The 24,358-nt window shown below is 43.6% G+C and overlaps 1 protein-coding gene across 2 annotated transcripts in view; it reads left to right on the forward strand.

Moving 5' to 3' along the window:
* Positions 1-24,358, forward strand: part of LOC119446739 (transducin-like enhancer protein 4) — a 46,831-nt gene that overhangs the window by 17,843 nt on the left and 4,630 nt on the right. The window contains exons 8-18 of one of the 2 annotated variants that reach the window (XM_037711265.2): positions 2,448-2,540; positions 3,311-3,364; positions 4,945-5,188; positions 6,553-6,692; positions 8,499-8,563; positions 12,773-12,953; positions 16,627-16,695; positions 18,846-18,947; positions 20,639-20,784; positions 21,704-21,815; positions 23,747-23,829. In XM_037711265.2, coding sequence (XP_037567193.1) covers positions 2,448-2,540; positions 3,311-3,364; positions 4,945-5,188; positions 6,553-6,692; positions 8,499-8,563; positions 12,773-12,953; positions 16,627-16,695; positions 18,846-18,947; positions 20,639-20,784; positions 21,704-21,815; positions 23,747-23,829 — 1,289 coding nt within the window. The remainder of the gene's footprint in view (positions 1-2,447; positions 2,541-3,310; positions 3,365-4,944; positions 5,189-6,552; positions 6,693-8,498; positions 8,564-12,772; positions 12,954-16,626; positions 16,696-18,845; positions 18,948-20,638; positions 20,785-21,703; positions 21,816-23,746; positions 23,830-24,358) is intronic. The other variant, XM_037711266.2, reaches the window with a different exon arrangement.

The raw sequence follows: 24,358 nt of genomic DNA on the forward strand, positions 1-24,358 counted from the left end.
AAGCCCCTGGCCAAGCAACACATTTATGCTACCTGTGAATGTGCCATACTGTTTTAGTCAAAATAGCTGATGTACCACAGTGTTGACAGTACCCCTGACAATATCAGAGTTTAGTAGGCCTCTCTCTCACGACCCTGCAGCAGTTGCAGGTACCACCAAGCTGAACTGAAACAAAGAGTTCTTGTTACTACTTAAAATCATGGTATGTGATTACGACAATCAAGTGACTCTTGCTGCAGCCAAGTTGACGACGTTCTGAAAAGGCACATTCACCGTGTTAAGAAAAGGCAGTGTCTTTAGTGAAATTGGGGGTTGAACTGCGGAAGACGCACAATATTATTGGGGCCCCTCCAAATGGCGATTTCTGTACATTTTGTCGACAGTCTTAATGTGTTGCCAGCGTTGTTGGTATGTAACGGCACTCTAAGAGAGAGGGCAGCTTCATTACAGCTTTCGGTTGTTTCAATTCAATTCAAGTTTATTCCATTTTTCTTGAGATACACAAAAAAATTTTAAAATGGAGGAAGCCCAAACAAAAAGTGAAACTCTGTTCACTTGACGGGGATTCAGGTCCCCTTTACAAGGCATATAGCAAAGCAGTTGATGTGGAACACCAAAGAAACACTCATTATGCATAATTACGGTAACAAAGCATCCTATGTCCTTTTGTTTTTATATGTATATAAAAAAACACTGAGTATGCATACACACAAAAGGAAAAAAACACAAAGCACCATATGTTAGATTTTTGAAACAAAAGAAACATTAAATATTCTTCATTACACTATAGAAACATATAAAATTGAAATGAAGAAACGTATATTTTTCACAGATGTGCACTACTCAACGGATGCAAAAAAATTTTCTTAGTGTTTTCTTACTGGTAGATTCATGAGTATTTCATGTTCAATCAAGTAGTTTAAGAGTTCTGGCAATCTGTAACAAACATCTGCTCACTCATATTTAATCGAGTGCATGGAATAATCCACTTTTCAGTATTACGGAAACGGTAAGGGTGAGTTTTTTCCCTTAAGTTCAGCTAATATATGTAATGTTCCATCAGAAAAATTTAAGGCATTGTTTGTATCTGAGGGCTAAATTGTATGCGTAGAAGTTGTGACCAGGAACTATGCAAAACCGTGTAAATAGCGGTCCTGTGTGTGCTCTGTACTGTTCTCCAGCTGTATGATGGATAGCTTTCTTTTGCAGTACGTGTAATATATTTATGTTTCTTAGTGATGTGGTGCCCCAAACAAGAAAAGAGTAGCTCATTGTGATTTTGCGAAGACACCTGCGGTTTTGGAAATGCGGGCAACGAGATGGTTGATATGTGTATCCCACGACAAATTTTTATGGAGGTAAACTCCAAGAGTTTTGACAGTGTCAACAATCTCTAAGACGAAATTATCCAGAACTAGGGTATCTGTTAGTGACAAATTTATTTGGGGTAGTGAAAATACGATAGCTTTTGTTTTGTTTACATTTATTTGTAATGAATTCAAATTGCACCACGTGCTAAGACCTTTGAGAACATCGTTTATATCACTAGTTGTATTATGTAAATTCTGTGAATGAAATAATAGTGTCGTATCATCTGCATATAAGACATATTTAGGTGCTTTATTAATACTTGTGATGTCATTTATATAGAGATTAAACAATAAGGGACCTAAAATAGTCCCTTGTGGAACTCCTGTATTTACGGGTTTACATGAAGATGTGTATTCATTAATTTCTACACGTTGCATGCGATTCAGGAGGTATGATGCTATGAGATCTAATGGTAAACCGCGAACACCGTACAGCTGTAGTTTCATTAGCAGTGTTTGATGATTCAGTCGATCAAACGCCTTCGAGAAGTCTATGTAAATGCCTATGACTGATTGCTTTTGCTCAAATGCTCTGAGAAAGAAGTTTCACCCACCCCAGCCATGTAGCATACTGGCACTTGGTGGCTATGCACTATTCCAACGATGGGACCAATTAGGCAGAATTTTCAATGAGTTGTGATCCAGTGCTTCTACTCCCTGCCCGCTCTCGTTTAATTCTTCAGTTTTCCCACATGAAACGAGCTAAGATTGAAATAAGCTAAGATGACCTCTTTCCTTTGGCCAAGGATTCATGTTAGTGTTTATTACCATTTTCAATTGTACTTGAAAACACATTGGCTAGACACTAGTCATGAGTTGTTCATATGCTGTTGTGCGTGCTTTTAGTTTAGTTTTGTGTCTATAACATAAATCTGTAGTCATAAGTAGGAAGGCCACAAACCTATTATGACACCCCAAAACAAAGTACAAAAATGTTGTCCCACAGGTTTCTGACTGGACCACTGTCAAAAGGGTGTAAAAATTTATCTGACTGCTTGCATTTCTGTCAAATGCTGAAATTCTTGTAGGTGAGTTCAGTTATACATGCTCCTTTTGTTCATTCTTTTAACCCTTTAGAGAAACTCCATTTCACCTGGTGAGAGAGAGAAGTTCCGTGGCCGGTCTCCGGACATCGACCACGACCTCAAGAAGCGCAAGAAAGAGGACAAAGTAAGCACCTTTTCGCTGGCATGTGGCGCTAATGGCAGACCTAGCAGGCCGAAGTGAAACAGAACTGAGTTAGTTTCTTTCCTTCTTTGAAAGCAATGTAGTTGAAGCCAGTGTTTCAGCAAGGGTACTTGTCTTCGTCAGGGCAGTTGTTGCCTGGCGGAGACAAGTCCATTGTTCAACTACTGTTGATCAGTCATGATGTGTGTTTTGTACATGGAAGCTGTGGTTCAGATGTATGGTTCTGACTGAAATAAATGAAGACAGCATAAACCAAAATAGGGCACTGGACCACGCACAGCAGCAGTGTTTTGTGTTTTTGTTGTAGAAATTGCCACAAGTGGCTCACTTGAGACCAGGGTCAACATTTTTAAAGCACCTGCACTACATTCCTCTTTCCTCCTGAGAAGCAAGAAATTTTATCAGAGCTAGTTAGAGTGGTGCTTGTAAATATAAATTTCTCTGCAGAGTTCCCAGCGCTAAGTTTGGGAGGAGATGTAATTTCTGGAACTTCTTTCATTTCATTGAATATTGCCATCTTCTGTATTCACAGAATCCACAGAATTGTTATGCCAGCGTAGCTGAAGTATTGCTTTTTTTGTCTCGTGAAGCTATTTGAAAACAGTAATGTCATAGTAAGCTTTCATTACAAGCTTAGTTTTAATGACTACTGGAAAGTTGGTCTTGGCATTATACCACAAGAAAACATGAGTAATGTCTACAGGATACATTCTTCAATTGAGAAATGAATTGACATACTGGTCTCCTTGCAGGACAGCGATGGGGAGAAGAGTGACCAAGAGCTGGTGGTTGACGTCGCCAATGAGGTAGGTGTCCTCCATGGCTCCTTAGATTTATTATTTATTTTATTTAAAATACCTTACAGGCCTCAATTAAGGCATTGAGTAAGGGGAGCAGTACATAGAAAATACACATAAAATACATAGAATATATGGCACACATAAAACAGTAGCAATTTACATAATACAACCGGAACCACAACCGAGGTACTAACGAGACATGGGGAGATAACAGTAAACACAGAGACATAATGGTACTAACGTGACAATAAGGTGCAAGACATAGTGCAAATACAAGAATGTATGGTAAATACACCGTAAAATCTCGCATTTTATTAGACATATAGTCGGTCAAGGTGTCACGGAATGAATCGTAGTTATCACTACGAGTCTATATATAAGCATTGTCAGTCTTGAAAGCTGGACCTGATTCATCTAGAAATGGCCTCAAGCTCACATTCTCTCTACAGAACGTTGCATATATGAATTAGAGCAGCAGGTACACACGACTCTTTTGGCTAAATCACTGGCTCATTTGTGCTCAAAATTTTTCACAGAGGTATTATTCTGGTACGCTTGTAGTTTATTACACCATGTTTGGGTGCATGGCTGTCTTGTTCAGATTAACTCTGAGTACACAGTTGTCTCCTGTGTCACCAGACCAAGAAAGTGCTGAAACGGGATGGTGGCACCATCTCTCACTGTCACACCATCTCTGTCCACTGCAACAAAATTGACCTTTTTGCCTGACATTGCCGCAAACGTACATAGAAAAGCAGACCATGTACAGTCGTCATCAGTAGTTTATGCGACACAAAGATTTGTGACAGAGCGGAATTTTCCCAGAGCCTGGGCGCATGGCGTCGAATTCAAAGTCGCAGTCTGCAGTTGTTGGTGTTGCATGGGCAGTGATACATCCAGGTAGAAGTGGCATGCTTTAACAGAGTAGAAATTCATCATTTTTGCAAAATGATGTAAAGAAACCATCAGACAGGTAAGAGCGTGATTTGCGATTTTGCACTGAGCCTGAACGAGTAGTACTGACGCATATTGTCCACGTTGTTGAAACTCTACCGCATGCTTAGCACACTTAGCAAATTTGAAGTTACATCATTGTGACATCATGACGCAAAGGAAAATTTGCTTACATTGTGTAGCAATGAGCATAAGTATGATGATGTTGCCCATAAGAAAAGGTATACAAGAATGCTGCACACGTTTGTCCTGACTGCACTCGTGTGTGGTAGTTGCAGTGATCACAGGAATAGAGCAATCCAATGTATTATGTCATGATGCATCCATCTGCTATCGTACCGAAACTGAAAGTTGTTCATAGAAACAAGTGTTATGGTGAATTATTTAGGGCATTCTGACGCTTGCCAGTATTTATTCTTGGGATTTCAGTGTTTGGACCTTCATCTAATGCAAAAAATGAAAAGTTGAGACTGTCATGACAATTACTCCTTTCAAATAATTTGGATATCACAATATCATTGCATTCTTTGGAGCATACGAGATGCATTGATTTCTCATGCTGTTTTTTCATTAGAAATGAGCCCAATTGCTTCGACATGTTTTGATGAGTGTCGTGTTGGATGCTGCGGCAGGACTCTGTGGGTGCACCTAACGGGGCCCTGTCACCACGAGAGAATGGCACTGACAAGGGCCTCAAGAAGGAGCCCCACGGGTCACCCCACTCAAGCGTCTCCTCCAACTCGAGCACGCCATCCTCCTCCAAGCACAAGGAAGGGGCCGGAGACAAGGGCGGGGGCACACCGACTCCCAAGGCAGCCACACCCACTGGAGCCGCACCATCTTCCTCCCACAAAGGTGCCAAGGCTGCTGCCCTCGGTACGGATCACCCCTGTACCAGTGGTTCTCAAATACAAGCCCACTAGGACACATCTGGGGACCACAGGACATACAGTGGCCTGCATACTTGTTATCTAACAACATTAGTTACCTTCACTTTGTTTACTACCACTTTGTTATTGCTAGAATTTTTCAACAATATTGCATATTTTTGTTCACACTATTCACTGAAGCACTTTCCATGGTTGTTTGCCTGTTATTTCACAAAGCAAGCAAGTAAAGAAAGCAACTGCTTTGTTGAATGATGCTGACTAAAAAATGCAATCTTGATGAGAAATTTCGGTGATAACACGGGAGCAGTAAGTGCAAAATGTTTAATAAGTATTAAAGTTGTTAGAATAAAAATGCCGGTGACTGTAGTATAGTGTCCTGTGTGGTTTTGTGAACTATCCTAGCTACTATGTAGGGCCCTTTGGAACCTTTTCATCAAAAAAGTAATGTTCCACCCAACAAAGCACTTGTAATTGAGCATAGAGCCGTTGCTTGTACTGGTGTAGAAATTGTGTTGAATTTATGGCTAATTGCAGTGTCTAGCACTTAAGTAGTGTAGGCAGCACTTCATAGTAGGACATGTTGCACCTGTGTAGGAGCATCCAGCTATTTCTCATCTCGAGGTACACGCTTTCTGCTTCTGCCGGGTGTAAACTGTGTGTAAACTCTTTGCACTTCACAAGGGCATGATAAAAGTAGAAATGTAAATGGGCTGTACCATTGGGCTGTATCCTGCATCATGGTACAGCCATGTAGAGGCCAGGGAATAGTGCACCAAGCTAGGGCAGGCCATCAGGTGGCTCTTGCCATTCAGAACATCAACTCATTTTTGTTGAAGGCTAAATGGCTGGCATTGTTAACCTTTAATAAGACATTCAAATAGTAGCAGCACTGTCTGGCTAGCACTTGCCTTTTACTTCTATATCTGGGTGACAGGGCCAAGTCAAGTTTCACACGCAGTAAACACTCACGCGTGTACTGATCGTGCTTATTCTTGTACGCATGGCTTATTATTAGTGTGCAACAATAAGACAGACCAGTTAACTAGGAAAAACAACTAATGCAAGTAGGCTACTAATGCAAGTAGGCTGTAGCTTTGGGTGAGTCGGTTCTGGATTATGATGACCAGCACAATGATGCAGGACGAAAGAGGCAAGTAGATGGGGGCAAGCACTGATCTGCATCTCCTTTTCTCTTTCATCTTATGTCACGGGCCGGTCACCATGATGAAAATATTTTCAAATTGTTTTTTTCGCTAGCCTTGCATTCATGTTGCATCGGGCCTAGGTTCAACGTCTAGCTTCTTTGTTGGGAAAATGCTAGCAAAAGTAAACACAGGCATTATCTCACAGGGCCACCGTACCCATACCCTCTGCACGGTGGAGGACCTGGTGCCCACGGCATGCCAGCTGATCTCAGTGCTGCAGCCTATCCACAAGGTGTTCTGCACAACAGCATACCACCAGGGCTCAACTCGTACTCCAGAGGATTGGTGAGGGCATTTCCCTGTACAGCACTTACCTTGAGAACCAGTGCATGAAGCCACACTATATGTCGAGAATTGGAGTAACCAGAGCTGGCTTGTATTGGTTCATGTTGAAACTCACTGCAGCTTAGAGACAAGGATGAAGAGAGGAACTCATTAGTCTTAAAGGGCCCCTGACTAGGTTTGGGCATTGCAAACAAACAGATGTGGTGCTGACATCACGTGGTGGCGATTGCGCCTGCAATACCGTGCACCTCTCGAGAGACCTGCATTTCGAGATAGTCAAGAGAGCTAGAGAGCAAGGTCGTACGCACAAATGCTTCTACCCAAGACGCACTGCTTGCAATGTCACCGACCATGGCACCTAACTTCAATTAATCATCCATTGCGAAACGCGCATTGCTGCCATTTTTAATGTGGCATCCAGCAGTAAAGGAAGAAAAGAGAAAAGGACGTGGGTTCGTCAAGTGACTGTGGCGCGGTCCCTCAGCTCCATTATGGGAGGAGGCACAGAAGGAACTCCACTTGCTGTGTGGACACTAGTCGAGGCAAAGAGGGAGAGTGTCTCTATTGGCAGTGACGGTCACCTCCTGGCAGCATGGTAACAAGACAATTCAATTTCTTTTATCTCTTGTAATAATAAACCGGTTTGAAAAATTATTTTGGTAGAACACTGTTTAGACGACAGCCTATAACTTCCACCGTATAACCAAAGGCACCTGCAAATAGCTTTCTTTGTGCTCTTTCACTTGTTTTCGTGGTTGGCAGCTGGAATTTCTCCACTGATGCAAAGGGAAGATTCTCTCGCACAAATGAGTTTGTCGTTAAATGCCAACTAGCTCTTGAGAGAGACACGTAGTCCACCTAGGCTGAAGGTTGCGGAGTGTGTTCGTTACCAAAGTCTGTTGCCACTCTCTTTTCCAGGTGTGCCATTTTGTCTTGCTGGATTACCACAGTTTCGCTTAAACAGACTCCCACAGTGTGTAGGATCTGCATGACTGAGTGCTCGGAGGAGTTTCTGGCCTCTGTGGAATAAACGAGCAGAAGTTAATTTAAGCTCAGATGCACAGCTGTCATCATGCTTTCGTTATTCTGTTGTCATTATGCTGTCTTCTACTGTTTTGTTTTCAGTTAGTCTTGCAGTCACACGCATGCTCGTTGATTTTCTATATTTAACATGATTTCTAAGATAAACTCATTTGTTAGTTTGTGCTTGTGTCAACACTTCCTTTGCTTTGTAAGCCGTGCTGAATTTTCAACATGAACATAATGTAGAGTACCATGGTCCAACTTACCTTCCTGCTGTTAACAAATCAAATTCTTGCCTTTTGCTGCGGTATGGCAAAGCTGTGATGTTCCCAACCCCGTCACCAGCTTGTTTACCACATCTTGCCTCAATATGTTCCTCACCTCAACTTCTCTTCATTTAAAGAAATGCTGAAAAGAACTAAACAAGAAGTTGGTGAAGGCAAAATGTTTATACAATAAATTTGCAGAGAATTTTCATACCCAATGTCTTTTTCTCTGCATTTGCTTCTCCCCATTTGCATTTGTTATTGACAATGTTTTAGGAGGCTTCTCACTTATGGCTGCATGATTATTCATGCAACCATAAGTCAAGTCATAAATCAAGTATACGTAAGAGATTATTCATGCATTAGTGCCAAAATGCAGTGTGTATTTCAGCTTCACCAGAAAGATGGCGCAACCATCTTCATTGTCCCCCAAAATATAACGTTCAGTGTCTGCTTCAGTGTTGCCATTCTTGAACTGATAATTTGTAACCTGACTTCATTTTATACTGCTATGCAGGTTGGCTATGAACCACATCCATCAATGCGAGGCCCTGGATTTGGCTCTATACCAGGAGGAAAACCGTGAGTCTCGGAATTTTTATTTGTAGCCAACACACATTCAGAAAAAGATGCAACTTTTTGTCACAAACACGATGTTCCATGTACTGATAAAGGTTTGTTAGTAAATAACTCAGTAAATAGAAGCCCAGCAGAGTGGTCCTTTTTCTCAGCAACAGTCAGTGGAATGACTTTTGAATTAAAGATCTTGTCAGTGGGGCATGTTTGCAGTGTTTTATATACACTGCAAGTTGCAAACCTGGTACTTTTGGCTTTTGAGCCAGTTTCTCTTCACTACAGTCAAGCCTCGTTAATACGTAGTTGGCTGGGAATTATGTTTAGGTACGTACTAAACGATGTAAGAAGTAACCGCCAATGCCAGTTTAGCAGCTACTTACGGGCCGGCAAAGAACTACGTCACAATGCTTTCAAACACACACACTCAGACAGGCTTTATTTGTGGGAAGGCAGCAAAAAATTGGTGATGTTCACTTGCTGCCATTGTGGCCTTGCCGCGACGACGACATCTTTGAACTCGGTGAGGCCGCGAGCCAGTTGGTCCAATGAGGCCCTGCTTTTGCGAAAGCTCGCGTGACGCTCAAAGCACAAGCCACGTCAGATAATGAAGGGCTGCCGTCCACATCCACATCGTCGTTGTCATCATCACTTTCACTTGGAGGTGGGCGAGGTGCGACGGCGGCAAAAATGTCAACTGTACCTCATGCACACGAAACAAGAAAAAGAAACAATAAATACGACACGCTGCTGCAAGGACCGTTTAACACTACAACACCGTGACCGCAAACACACTGGCGGATTGAAGAAAAAGAAAATGGGCTTCTGCACCTTTGCTACTTGAATTTGATGGGATTGGATTCGACGGCGACAGCGAATTTGCACCCCTACTGGCAGCTTCTTTGCATTAGTGGAGGCCAATCTCGAAGGCCATGCCTTTGTAGTCAGCAATCGGCAACAGCTGTCTGAACAGAAAATACGTCATGGTGGCCATGTTTTAACGTCGCTACCGCTAGCGACTAGAGTGTCGCAACCCCGGGTGTCTCAACTTGAGAATCGAACTTCTGCATCTGCGCTCATGAGATTTTGACGATTTTGTGCCTGTGCGTGTAGAAAATGAAATAGCCAGTACATGGGGTTCAATGGGGGCTGGGTGGGGGAATCTTCGCGACTCTGTTTAAACCGCAATTGCACATTAAGGGGGGACGCGGCTTTCGCATCGCGAAAAATGGCTAAAAAATCGATTTTTTGAAAATCAAATTTTCAGTTTCTATAACTCTTATTCTATCTGATTCCGAAATATCATCACTGAAAACAAAGTAGAAGTGCTCTAAAAAATTGTTGTATCAGCCAAGGTGCCGAAAAATTTCGCGGAAATCGCGAAAGAACGGCGTTTTTCAAGCCACGATATCTCCGGAACGGCGCAGCCGAGCGCTGCCATCTTGGTCTCGTTGGAAAGCGCATTTCTCCGTCTTCAAATTTGCCGCTTCAGCTATCTCCTCCATACAGAAACGAGCACACAAAAAGCCAATGATTGAAGGTCTTGCCGGAGCCACCGATTGGCCGCGCCCGCCACGTGACTCAAGCGCGGTTCGCCATTGGTCCGGTGCTCGCTCCGCGACGGCGTCGTCTGCTCCGCTTGTTTAAAGCCCCTTGGGGCTTTACGCTTGTTGCGGTCTCCTCACAGAACACCCTGGTCTCCTCGCGAGCTCCGGACAGTTTCCGTAATCTCGACGAGTGTTAAAGCGGGCGCTATGCGGACATCGCAGTAGCGTGGCCGATCCCGCTTTTTGTGGACGTCTCAGACCCGCGGCTAGGAATTCCGAGCATCGGCGACGCGGACTTCGCGACAATGCTTCGGGCACGGAATCCTCGGACACGAGGCTAAGCCTTTCGCGCGTAGGCGCCTCCGACTCTGCGATCAAGCACATCGCGCGCGGACTTCTCGGATCCTTGCCTAAGCATTTCGTGCATCGGCGCCTCCGACTGCGCAACTAAGCACATCGAGCGTCGACTCCTCGAGCCCGCGGCTACGCATTTCGCGCGTCGGCACATCGCTCATCGAGAGTCGACACCTCGGACCCGCGGCTAGGCACTTCGCGCGTCGGCATCGCGAGCGTCGACTCCCCGAGCCCGCGGCCAGGCATTTCGCGCGTCGGCACCTCCGACTGCGGGCTAATCTAATCGAGCGTCGACTCCTCGAGCCCGCGGCTAGGCATTTCGCGCGTCGGCACATCGCTCATCGAGTGTCGACTCCTCGGACCCGCGGCTAGGCACTGCGCGCATCGGCACCTCGAGCGTCGACTCCTCGAGCCCGCGGCCAGGCATTTCGCGCGTCGGCACCTCGGACTGCGCGATTGAGCTCACCAAGCGTCTATTCTTTGGACCCGCGACCAGGCATTTCGCACATCGGCACCTCAGACCCGCGACTTAGCACATCGCGCGCCGACTCTATTATCGTATTGCCACGATTTCTCGTACCAATACCTATCATACCACCCCTTCATAAAAAGAACCTCATCATGAGCTCTGTTCACTAGGCCACTTGGGCTGGCACAGACACCTGGCTGCAGAAGTGAGGCATCATTCAAAAGTACAGGCTGGAAAGTGCCTAGCAGCTGCATTGCTGCCTATCTATCAGTGGCTCTCCTAACATCCATAGCCATTGCCAATGGAAGATGATCCCAAAATTCAGTAACATGGTAGATTCTACCAAAAGAAAACAATGCCTCACTGACTGTACTAGAGACTGCTATCAATGAGGCAGTCTGCAGGTACAACACTAGAACTACTGTATATTTATGCCCACATAGTTCTGCACCTCACTTGGTTTGAAACCCAGACACCATGCTCTTTGTAGAGCAGCAGTAAAGAATGCCATACAAACATGAAAAACACAGAACATAGGCACAGCAGACCAGAGGCCACATGTCCAAGAAGCCCCACATCACAAAACACATCAAAGATAACAAATTTGGTGCGTTTTAGAGAACTGAAGAGATGGGGAAACTTTGAGAGCCGTTTTCTCAAAACTGTTTTTTCGCCTTTCTGTTCAGTTTCTGGAGCTGATTTCTTCGTTACCGTTTAGCCTATTTTGATTCTGTTTTTTTTGTCACGTTCCTTGGACTACAGTGCAGGTCGAGACAGTCTCGCATTTTTATCTTGACTTTTTATAAATTTATGGTGTGGCTAGTCGCTCACTCCGAAAGTGTGCTTCGTGCGAAGGTAACTTCAAAAATGACTATCTAAAAAATTTGTGTTGCGAAAAAAAAAAAGTAAGACTGTCACGACCTCCAGCACGCATTGAGCTATGCATTCAATACTCAACGAGCCTTCCATCATGTTTTTTAAGCTCCCCAGGCCCTCCAGAAAGTTCAAGAGAGAAAAATTATGCTCAATAAAATGTTCTCAAGGTATCACTCTGAAACTTTTATGGAAGTATCAGGGAGACATTCTAAACATTTGTGCCAATTTTCATCAAAATCCATGAAGAAATTGGGAAGTTGATTTTCAAAGCCACGTCCCCCCTTAAGTGGGGACGTATTAACGAGGTTTGACTGTACCACTACGTTGACAATAGGGTGCTACAAGCTTAAAGATGGAAGTAGCCAATACCCTATCAAAGGACACAGACGAATAGCAATGAGAAACAACCTTCAGCAAACTTTTATTCCTTCCTGGCTTTGGAGAGGAAGGAATGAAAGTTTGCTGCTACACTGATCACAACAGCATAGCGGCGCCTCCACTTTGTTTTAGCGAAACCATTTAGTGTGTCGAGACACATTGTAAACAAGGGCTCACGCACTCAAATATTAGTTTGCTACAGTCCCTTTCCAGTTCTGTTGTAATTGAACAAACAAAACTATACATTTTTTAAATAACTTGAAATGCAAGAGCACATGAACAAATAAGGGGGCGAACAGAAAGACAGGACAGTGCTTCAGACAGAACAGACAGAAATGCTGCCCCATCGATTTTCTGTTCCCTCGCTTTTTTTGTGCGTGTTTGCACTTCAAGATCTTTCAAAAATGAATATCACTAACTAGCCTGACTCGCGATCTTGGTAAAACAATATTTGCCTCCTTGGCATCAGCCAGAATGTTTGATGTGCACACCACTCCAAACGCATTGGAGGGTGTTCACTCACCTGTACATGCGAAGGTGGCGAAGAGCAGTCAGTGGTCAAATGTGAATGGAAAACCAATGTGTTTTGCGCAGGGCCTATTCGTTCCACGTGAGTGCCGAGGGTCAGATGCAGCCTGTGCCATTCCCGCCAGATGCACTGATAGGCGCGGGCATTCCACGGCATGCACGGCAGATCAACACACTGGCCCATGGAGAGGTGGTGTGTGCTGTCACCATCAGCAATCCAACCAAATATGTCTACACAGGAGGCAAGGTATGTGGTTGTCATTCAGTCGTGTGTATTACTACTGTATTTACCCGATTCTAATGCACCCCCGATTGTACCGCGAACCTACTTTTGTGGGCTTAAATTAAGATAATAAAAGTGTTCCTGAATGTAACATGCCGCCGATTCATAAAAGAAAAATATAGCATGCCCCTCAAGTTCGTGATCAGAAAAGTGAGATGTACGGAATTTACCTTCATAGATGTGATTTTTTCTAATGAGCTTGCATAGAAAGTGGCACATCGCCATTCGCGCTTCACTGGCCACAGATACCAAGCACACAGGGGCAGTATTCTCGAGTGATCGCTTTTAGAAGTACAGCACTTCCGTGAGACTTTGCATCAGAATTATCGAAGTATGCAGCCAATGGCGTCCAACAGCATTCCTTGCACTGTGCGCAGATAACGATCTTGTCACAGCACCAGAAACACCGGGGCTGATTACGCCGACGCATCCAGTGCTGAGTCACATGAAATCTCTTGAAAGTGATAGCATCTCCAAAAGTTATTGGCCAAAAATATGCTCGAGATCTTAGTCGAGCACAAAATTAACCGACAGCAACTTTCTTAAAAATGTGCTCTGTCGCCATTCTGTGATGGCAATGATACTGCGTCTTATGGCTCTGACGGTAGGCTGTTGCCAAAGCCGCGAACACGGTTTTGGTTTAGTATTCGATTGTCACACACAGGGCAATTTTCGGACCCATTTTCTTGGAAAGAAGGTGCATGGTAAATTGGGGTAAATACAGTATTTGTGTGCAGTAATGAGGATTTCATTTAATTCTCGTTGAAAAGACCTTGCTTGAAAATTTGCAGACTGCCATCAACTATGCTGGGCCTTAAAGTTAATTGTGCACAGTAGGAGTCTTTAAGGTCTCCTTGTAGAGCTTATAAGGCACATTGCAGAAAAATTATTGTACGGGAATTTCCTGGAAGGGTTGAGTAATAACAGAGATACAGGCTAATCAAATGTTATGAGAGAATGTCACAAGGAGGGAGGCAATCTAGGCACAGGCATTTTCTTACCAGCCACGTGCCCTTCCTCTCCAGTTATATAGCCTTTTTTTTCTACAAGGCACAGAAGCAATCTACACTTTTTCACAAGTGGCAGTAGCACATGGATGAAATGGCTTTAGTGGCAACCACTACACGAGCCGGAAAGTTGAGTAATGTGCAAGTGACATAAAGCTGTGAAATAGGTAAACACAGATAGATAGTGGTGCATGCATGAGCACCTTGAAAAGTATAAATAGGAGTACTGCACTTGCGGACAACCTTTCTGTGGCGATGAAGGGAAAGCTACAGAGGCAAAGCGCACGCATGACAGTGCCCAACCAAATAGTGTCATAGTCTCATTTATGTGTGATTAAGCTGAGGAACAGAAAACATGAACATCTCACTTTAGCACAGATATTTAAATAAGGTGTAAAATGCAGAACTCAATGCCAAATGTGAAACCATCACAAGTGGAAGCTGCACTGATTCAGTCTCCACTCCAAGAAACTTAAACAGAAAGTTTCTTGGAGTGGAGAACAGAAAACAGAAACAGAAACTGGACTACTTGGTCCCGTAACGCATGTGCAAAAGTTCGCTACTGTGGCTTTTGCTTCATTGCCACGGAAAGTTGTCTGCAAGCATAGATCAATATTTATGACCAGTGATCCATCACCTAGGTAACTTTCTCATAAGCAATGGTGCACCCTTCCAGAACCTGTCACTGCTGCTTGTCAGTACCTCTAGACTAGGGGTGTGCGAATAGTGAAATTTCATCTCGAATCGAATTCAAATCGAATAGTGCCAAATAGTGGCCAAAAATATCGAATAACGAATCGAATATCGAATACAAAAGATTTTATTTAAAATTTTCAGAAAGAACAAAGAAATTATGTCTGCTCATGTCCTCGAGCACACAAAGCGGTAAGCGACTGTTACCGCAAGGCTGCAAATTGTCATGGAGAAACACAAGCTGTTCCACATAACCTGGCTTCAGGCTCTCTCGCCGCGATGTTACGGTGTTTCCTGCAGTTGAAAACATGCGTTCACTGGGCACCTCTGTAGCAGGGATGGGAAGGTATTGCAAAGCAATTTTGGAGAATCCTGGATACAGTGAAGCTCCATGCTCTTTCCAATATTTCAAAGGATCATCCTTTCTTGGGATCAGCGGCTCATTGAAGTATTTTTCAACTTCTAGACTATAAGGTGTGAGCTTATTGTGCTGGTTCTGTTTTAACGCCAGCAGTTCAACAGTCTTCCCAAACTGTTCCCTGGCCTTCTTTGCTTGCGGCATTACTTTTCGATGGTTTTGGATTTTGAAATTGCTGCGATGGAGAGTTCATGCGAGCGTGTCGACCAGTAATTTCGGCTGCCAGCAGCTCAGCAGCTGTTTGAATGAATTTGTGCAGAAAATATATTTAAACCTTGGATCACATAGTGTTGCGAGCATCAGTTCCTTCCGTTCTGCATAAAGAGGGAACCGTGACTCCAAACTCTTTACGGCGCTTGCGGCATACGCGACCAAACTACGCAAAAGTCCGTGCCTTTTGTTTCGGAAGCAAAGTTGTGAAGGGCTTGACAGTTTTCTCATGTTTTTTTTTACGTGCGGAGATGGCATAATCTTTAATATAAACATGTGCTCGCTTTTTCACCAGGATACTGGTGAAAGTTTTAACGAAAGGCCTACTGTAACGACGTTAGTATTAGTTTTAACCACACCACCCTAACCAAGTTGCACCATTGGCCTTTGTCACGTTCTAGATATTTGTCCTGTCGAATTATTCGAAAATCGAATCAAATTATTCCATTAGATATTATTTGATTTGAATTCGGAACTCGAATATTCGCACACCCCTACTCTTGACCTTTGATGGGGTACGGTGAATTTATAGCGTCATCATTCAGTGGGTCAGGTGTTAAGTAGACTGGCTGTGCCGAGAAGGAACATGTGCAGGCTTTCATTTGAAGTGTCTCATCTTGAGGTGCACTTAGATGTACCAATATTTTATGGAAACAGTAATGACTGCATGAGCTAAGCCCCAGGCTTTATTTGCATTGTCCAAACCTGGCAGCCCTTTCAGGCATTGCACTAAATTTATAAAACCTGAACACCATAATACCTACTATGGGGTAGATTTAATGATTCACAAGCGCAACTGTTAGCAAATTAGATCTGTACCAGTTGACAAGAGAGAGTTTGCTTGATGCAGCCCTAGCTTGGGTAGTTTTTTAGGGGGAGTCCTTTGATTCTTTCATATATTTACTGCATATTTTGGAGAGTTCAGTAGCACAGATTTGTGACATACAGGTTGTTAGCAAATGTTAAGTACAGGAAGTTTTATTGCGGGCAAGCAGTCTTGTGTGAAAGAAACAAGTCCACTGTATAGAATGTGCCGTTTATCATAATTATATGTATTGTAGGGTATCCCTTGCTTACTGTGTACGAAATCCAGATATACAAGCTCTTAAAAAGAACTGAAGTATCAGCACATTGCATTGATCAAGCAGTGATATCTCAGAATGTGCAATGCTTACAATGTCTTCAAGGCTGCACATTATGTGCTACTGAATGTTCATTTATCTTAGAGTAGTGCTTGTTCCTTGCTTGCTGGAAACAGCATAGTCTTGGCTGATTGCCACTTACAAATCAACCATGGTGCTCTCTGCAGGGCTGTGTCAAGGTCTGGGACATCAGCCAGCCAGGCTCCAAAAGTCCCGTCTCTCAGCTGGATTGCCTGGTAAGGATTTTCATAAACAGGCTTTGAACTATGGGTGTAGAAATGGTGCACATGCATATTAAACACTCCTCTTCTAGCGGGAATTTTTGCATTCAGCTGGACTGGACTGCCGTGTAGAGTGTGTGCATTTTCTTTTCTCGTGTTCCTCTAACTGAGGCCACAGTGCCATCATTCTATCTAATAAAGGGAATCAATTAATCAATAGGCTGTTTACACACAATGCTACTCTGCTACTACTTTTCAGGTGTTCAGGCAGCTCTGATAATGGGCACTAAAGATTGCCGGCTTTTGTAGCGTGTTAAGCCTAGTCTGCAGTGGTTTTTCCTCTTATTGCACATGCCTCATGCATGCTTTGTAGGATGCACTGTAAATGCTGCTTTGAGTTACGTAATTAGTTGCATACTAACCACCCCACCCTGTAGACCTTCCCACTGAGAGCTATGTGGCTGTTGCCATAAGCACATGTGACGGCTGTTTGGAATCAATAAGGAAGCGCCACCATGCACTATTTTCACCCACGTGCAGTAGTTAAAAGGGCATGTTTTCTGATGCTCTAATGGAAATATGTTTATTTTCAGACTTCTTAATTTCATTTCAATGGAGGCGAAATGCAAAAATGCCCGTGTGCTTGCGTTGTAGTGCACGTTAAAGAACCCCAGGTGGTCAAAACTCCAGAGCCTTCCACTACGGCGTGCCTCATAATCAGAACTGGTTTTGGCACATAAAACCCCAGAAAGAAGAAGAAACTTCTTAATTTCATCACTTGGTGAAATTGTTTGCCAACACCGTCTCTCTTTTCCTTACCTTGCCAATTTCTCAATTATTTTATTATAATCACTGGTTATTCGAAATGTTTCATAACCTGGTCTTTTTCAGTTTATCTTAATGTTCGCTTAAATGTCAGCAACTCACTAATCTATGCTACTCGTCCTGTCTGGTAACACTGCCTCGATCGGTTTTCTTGTCATTAATTGCTTTTAACAGTGACCGTTCAGTCTTCTTTTTTGGAAAGCGGCGTCAAAATTAGTAAAAACACCAGCAGTCATGCAGGCATTGTGCAATCATGGCATGAAGAGATTGTGAATACATATATGTTAAAAAATATCTATAAGGTCTGCACAGCCACCACTATCTTTGATAAGCGATATGAAATAAAAATGCATATGAACAAGGCCTAACACAGAAAAGCAACATCCCTACATGTTTTATTCACGGCATGTCTGCAGGAAGCATTCAGAGTAATATGTGGAAATTTGAGGTATAAGAATTAGCAGCCTCAAAAAACTTGAGATTTCCTGATGAGAGACCGGATGACCACCTTTACCGAGATAACCAAACACTATAAATTGGGCAGGGCCCGTTTCCCCCCGGCACACTCCCCACTAAGTAGACGGCAAGCGACAGCATGGCGCTTGTTGTAAACAGAAACGTGTCCGAACCCGGTGGCCTACCACCGGTACTATCCAGAACTTTACACGAAAGATGCAGATTCTGTCAAGAAAGGGCAGACTTACAACATATGGTTTGGGCTTGTCCTGGGACACCCACACAGAATAAAACGCACAAGACCAAAGAGCAGTGGGAGACCGCGCTGCTCAGCTCTGCACCGGAACACCAACTTAAGGCAATCCAGCAGGCCGTCATCTAGGTAGAGAAGCCTAGGTCTCACAAATCTGCTACAAAAATAAAGTTTATTCCTCCTCCTCCTCCGCCAGATGAGATTGTCCTTTTCGGTAATTTGGGAGGTTGCTTACTACAAATAACCAAGGGCTTGAATGGTAGGTAGGCTGAAAAAGAAAATGAAAAAGAAGGATGTTCATTGGTCGATGGTCTGGTGTGCAGACAGGAGTTTATGATAGGTGCTGGGAGTGGTCAATAAGCACATATAACCTTGCCAAGCTGTAGTGGCGCCTTCTTTTAATGGTGGTTAAGCTAAAAAGGTTGATTGGTAAAGTTCCTAGCATCGTAGAGTGCAAGTCAGCTGTGCTTCAATGCTATAGGAAGTGCAGCAAAGCTGACTACAGTGTGTCTGTCGTCTTCTAGAAGACTTTATTAGTTAGCTGATCTTGGCAAATCACTTTTTGAAGTCTTCATTAATTCTTTACACACACAGTTTCTGCACACAGTGATGTTGCTGTCTTGTGTTGCAGCAAAGGGACAACTACATCCGCTCTTGCAAGCTTCTGCCTGATGGACGGACACTCATAGTTGGCGGCGAAGCCAGCACTATCTCCATCTGGGATTTGGCAGCAGTGAGTAACTGGAACACTGTTGAATAGTGTCTGGTCATGCGTATGTTTGCTCAAGTCAACAGAATGAATGCTCAAAGACAACTCGTAATGTGAACTTCATTAGACAACATGTTAAAAGCAACAAAACACAAAGAGCTTCAAAGTACATAAAGTACATAATCACTTTTAAACCCTGACGTCTACAAAGATGTTCTCAAGTTTCACACTTCCGCTAGTGTGTCTTTATTGATGCTTACGGTACCAACAAACTAATCGGGAGCATCGTCAACATGGTGTCAGCCTCATCCTTCTGTCAACGGTAATATGTCCGTGACCCACTTTGCACCTGCTGAAGCATTAAAAGACGTCACTCGGTACTTATAGGGCTCTGGCAAATTAGCAACCGTGCCATCTGGTGCTCACGCCGCACCGGAACTCCTTTGGCCAGCGGTCAGGAATGAGACTGGCTTTAGCCAGCAGCAGCGCGTCCACAGCCAGCGTCGCAAGCACAGACGTATCAACAGCTTTCGGGTAGCTCTGGACTAACGCTGGTTATTGGTGATTGGTGAAAGGAGATTGGTGTGTCACCAACCCTGACCCTGGGACAGGATGTCTGCGGTACACCACGGTACTTGGGTGGGACCCAGTGTGGTGCGCACCGAGATCACCTTCTCCACCTTCTCCTTCAAAAACCCTGCGCCTCTGCCATCTCATTCACCGATGCGCATGACCAGCCTCAAGAGAAGAAACCAAGATGGCTTCTTCTCCGACCTCTCCCTTCCACAGGCTCCCTAGCTCTTCTTCATCCTCTTGCCTGTTTTCTTTTGCTCCCATCGGCTTTTGTTGTTCTTTTTACTCACTCCTTCAAATATCACTTGTCACTCCTAACAGTGTACAACAAAAATATAGGGGGTACCAGACACACAAAACCACCAAGCATCGTAGCGTCTACATTTTCTGAGGGTGAAAGCAGGCATTGTGTCTCGACAGCACTACACAAAGCCCATAGATGGTTTCTTTTTTTCAGTTTGTGTGCAATATTCTGCTATTTTGTTTTTGTATTTGCACAACATAACGCACACAAAAAAAAACAAATTTTCCTACACTATGGGGAAGGTACCGCAGCACAAGATGAGGACAAGAAACTGGGCAAATGCTAAGCCACAACTCTACCCAGCTACATACAACACAGCTGTAACATTTCAATGCTGATGCACTCATTAACAGCTGAAAGAGACAAAAGAAAAGGGAAGGGGTGTGATTTAGAGCTTCTCGGAGCATTTTCTCATTGTCACATGTCACCCTGTAAAGTTTTCTCCATTTATACTGAATGTGGGTTTACCAAAACAGCATGTGTATTGAACAAGTATCCCTCTAGTTGCACCCACTTATAATGGCCACACTTAGAGCCAACACTCAGTTAGTACAAAGAGCTTTTGATTGCCCAGTAAATCTTGCAAGTATTATTTGTGAGTTCACTCATTTATGACAATATGGTTTCTACATGTTGAAAGAGCTGCAGCAAAATCCTTTATTTATGTTGTTCTCTTTTCCCATTCTCATCTGTACTTTTGTATATCACTGCGGCTGTAGTTATGTTTTTGCTCTCTAGTCTATTTATAAACTTCATTTCTTGCCTATTCTACCACTGTTACTTTGCTTTATGTCTCGGCTTCTTTGATGCCTAACCATGCTAACTTGAACTGTTGCAGCCAACCCCACGCATCAAGGCTGAGCTGACCTCGAATGCTCCAGCATGCTATGCACTCGCCATCAGCCCTGACTCCAAGGTGTGCTTCAGCTGCTGCTCAGATGGAAACATTGCTGTCTGGGACCTGCACAACCAAACCCTTGTCAGGTGCACACTCCTTCCCACTTGTCTTTTAGCAGTGGCTGCTGACGGTGCCTTAGCTCTCAATGAGAGCCCATTAGAGTGATGCCATAGTCGCTACAGCCATTGGCAGGTCAACAATGCAAGGGAAGCTTCTCCCCAAAAGACATGATGTTTCTGTCCTTCATACCTTTACGCTTCAAGATATAGTTCCCTTAAACATTGCACTGCCATGTGGAGGAGTTGCCTCAGTGTTTCATCAACTGTAGAAGGCTAGTGAAGCGGGCAAGTTTAAAGTTATTCATTGTGAACGGTGTGGAGATGAACGAGGACAACAGGGAGAACAAAGGTCAAGCAACATTGATTAACTGAGAATTTCTTAGAAAAGCAGTTTAATACAAACACAACAATCTTGAAACTAGGAAAATCTGCAGAAGGTCTTCTTAACAAAAAGATAGATTATGAGCCATCAATGAATGCCTGTCTGACCTATGTGCCTTCATGTTTTGCAGTGTTGTATGCGCAATGTTGTAGCGCAATCATTGTACAATCAAGTGTAAGATCATTGCATTCTACCAGTACTGACTTATTGGGCAGATACTTAGTTAAGCTTGAGATGAAGTTAAGGACTGCCCAACGAGCGATGGAATGAAAAACGTTAGGCGTAACGCTAAGAGACAGTAAGACGACGATGTCGGACTGGGGGGGGACATGAATGTCCCAGCAGACTAGAGTGAGGACTTGGGACCCTTCTTGTGACAGTTAACGACCCTAATTGGCTTATGTCTTGTCATTTAGCTTGGTTGTGCGCCTCTCACACATGGAGACATGCAATGGTTCCCTTTTAGTCAAAGTTAATGTTGAGCTCTCCATTAGTGTCCTTCGTGTAGCAGTGCATAAAAACCAGTAATTGAGTGAATGGCCTGTTTTTCTGTTGAATACGCAGGCAGTTCCAGGGCCACACAGATGGGGCCAGCTGCATTGACATCTCGAGTGACGGCACTAAGCTCTGGACAGGCGGCCTGGACAACACTGTACGCTCCTGGGACCTCCGAGAGGTAAGCATTGGCTCGTTAATAATTTGTGCTCAGATGCAGCATTTTTTGTTTGAAATGGTTGTTAGATGCAGACAAATTTCATCAGTTGCTTAAAATGCCTGTGCACAGTGCCGATCTCCTGTTAACATGTGAGCCAAATGTTATTGTGCTGCATGCAGCCGGGAATTTACATTCTCTTGTCAAAAGCAGTGAAAAATTGCTTGCTCACACTTCCGCAGCATCGTCGTACATCTCATCGCAAGCATATTCCGTGATCGCGAGAACATTCTCGGTAATACGATTATTGTTCACTTGAGTTAAATAAATGAAAAATATATACCGTGTTTACTCGAATCTAACGCGCACTTTTTTTCTGATAAAACGGGTCCAAAAATTGCCTGTGCGTTACGACCTTAAATTTGCACTACCATATCGCCATCAACATTTCAATATGGCCACCTCCTACGCACTTCGAGCCTAACTCCCGTAGCGTCGACCATGTGCTGTAGTATGTGTGCTTAGGCATTAGTCTACCAATTTAGTTAAACAGCGAATGTTTATAAGTTTATACGGCCGATAAAACTACTATCCTTGCTTCGTATAGCTGTCTGCTAATTTGCTGTCACAATCGATGCTTCGCCTTTCGGGCGAAACTGGGACTTTTTTGTTCACCGCAACTTTAGTGTATTGGGAGTAAATCTTGAGCGATAGTTCTGTTTCTGTATGAAAGCATGAGGTGCGCGGTACTGTAAAGGATTTTTTTTTTCCTCTCTTTTGGTCACGGAAAACGGGTGCACGTTACAATCGAGGGCGCGTTAGAATCGAGTAAATACGGGATGTCTGCGATCTCAAAAAGACAGAAAAACAATTTCATCTTTGCAATGCCAGTCTAAACACGAGAGTTGCACATTGCTGTGCATGGCCTCCGAAATGAAAAGTGCAGCGTAGATATCGCATTGGCCATGGGGTGCACCATGGGGTGCACCACGGGCTGTCTCGCACTGAACTTGTGTGTGGGGCCAGTAGGGTATTTATTGTCTTTTGCCGTCTGCCATGTGTAGCTTCCAGTGCACTAGTGGAAATGAAAGGAGACAGAAAACCACTGATCGGTCCGATAACTACGTCTAAATTCGCTCGTACTTGAAGGATTCGAGAAATTTTTGCTGCAGGAGATTTGTGATGTCATTCTGTGATTAGTTAGAAAAGTGTTTCTGGGCTCCGTTAAAAGGACCATTCGTATAAGCGCCGCTCACTTTGCTGGTGTTCCTAGCTGCAAGTGGCTGCGGAAACGATGTCAGTGCACTGCACAGGTGTTTCGAAAGAAGTCAAAGCTACCGACTTGAAGTTATCGTTATCTGCAGCAAATCTAGGCAATTGTACTCTTGTGAGACAGAAAAATTTGGAAATGCTCTGCACTCAATTGTTCCCTTCAACAGTAGACCCCTCTGTACACTCATTAGGGCAAGTGCAAAGGGGATTTTATCCTTTTGTTTTTCTTCTTTTGGTTTGTGTGCATTCTAACTGGCAGCAAGCTATGCCTGCTGCCTTTTAAGTGAAGCTTTCACTGTGGCGTAGAAATTAGCATTGGTGCCAAATGAATTGGTGTTACACAAGTATTTAGGAAATTATTATTTTTAGTTTCTGTCTAATTTAATTTAAGTGTGGTCATCTGTAATGTACCATTATAGTGAGTGCCCCTTATTCTTGTGCATTTTGGCTAAACAACATAGAAGTGTCTAAGAATAATATGCAAACCATGTTAAAAAATGTAGAATTGGTGCTGCTCAAAGCCAGGTTGTTCCACCTAATCCCAGATATAGCAGTGCACTTTGTAATGTTTGACAGCTCTAACCCAACCCAATTAGCTGAAGATATACTAATTTTGAGCCTCTCATAAATGCTGCACACTGTGGTGTTCTTGCTAACCAGTGACTGATCTATGGTGAACGCAGGGGCGGCAACTGCAGCAGCATGATTTCACCTCGCAGATCTTCTCTCTGGGCTACTGCCCGACAGGAGAATGGCTAGCTGTAGGGTAAGCTCCAATTCACTCTCCGAATGCTCTACACAGCACTCCACTGCAGTTGATGGAACACTCTTGTTTTCTTCTGCGAGCCAATCATAATGCCGAGTACAGCTGCCATCACCTATTATGGAACAACAGACAGCAGGAAGCGCTCATTCAATTTATGCACAGCGTGCATGTACCACTTATGCATTACAGCAAGCCTTTGTCAGAAAAATACAGGGGGCTCTTTTAATAACTATTGTTGTAAATGTTGCATTTAGTAATGTGGCAGCTTTTATGAAGAACCATATGGAGGATTTATATGTCACCATTGGACTTATGATTGCAATAAAATAAAACTAAAGAATATAAGAAGAAAATATTGAAAACACTGCGTCATTGCAGTAAATTTTTCATAAATTCTTATTAACAGCAAAGTAAAATAGCTACAATTTAATGTTGTATGGGCTTGTGTATAATATACGCACCTGAATTTAGTGGGTCAGAACATAGGTCATCGTTGCACATTTGCAAAATTTTCAGGGACAGATGAGGC

This window comes from Dermacentor silvarum, chromosome 3, assembly GCF_013339745.2.
Source record: "Dermacentor silvarum isolate Dsil-2018 chromosome 3, BIME_Dsil_1.4, whole genome shotgun sequence".
NCBI classification, from domain to species: Eukaryota; Metazoa; Arthropoda; class Arachnida; order Ixodida; family Ixodidae; genus Dermacentor; species Dermacentor silvarum.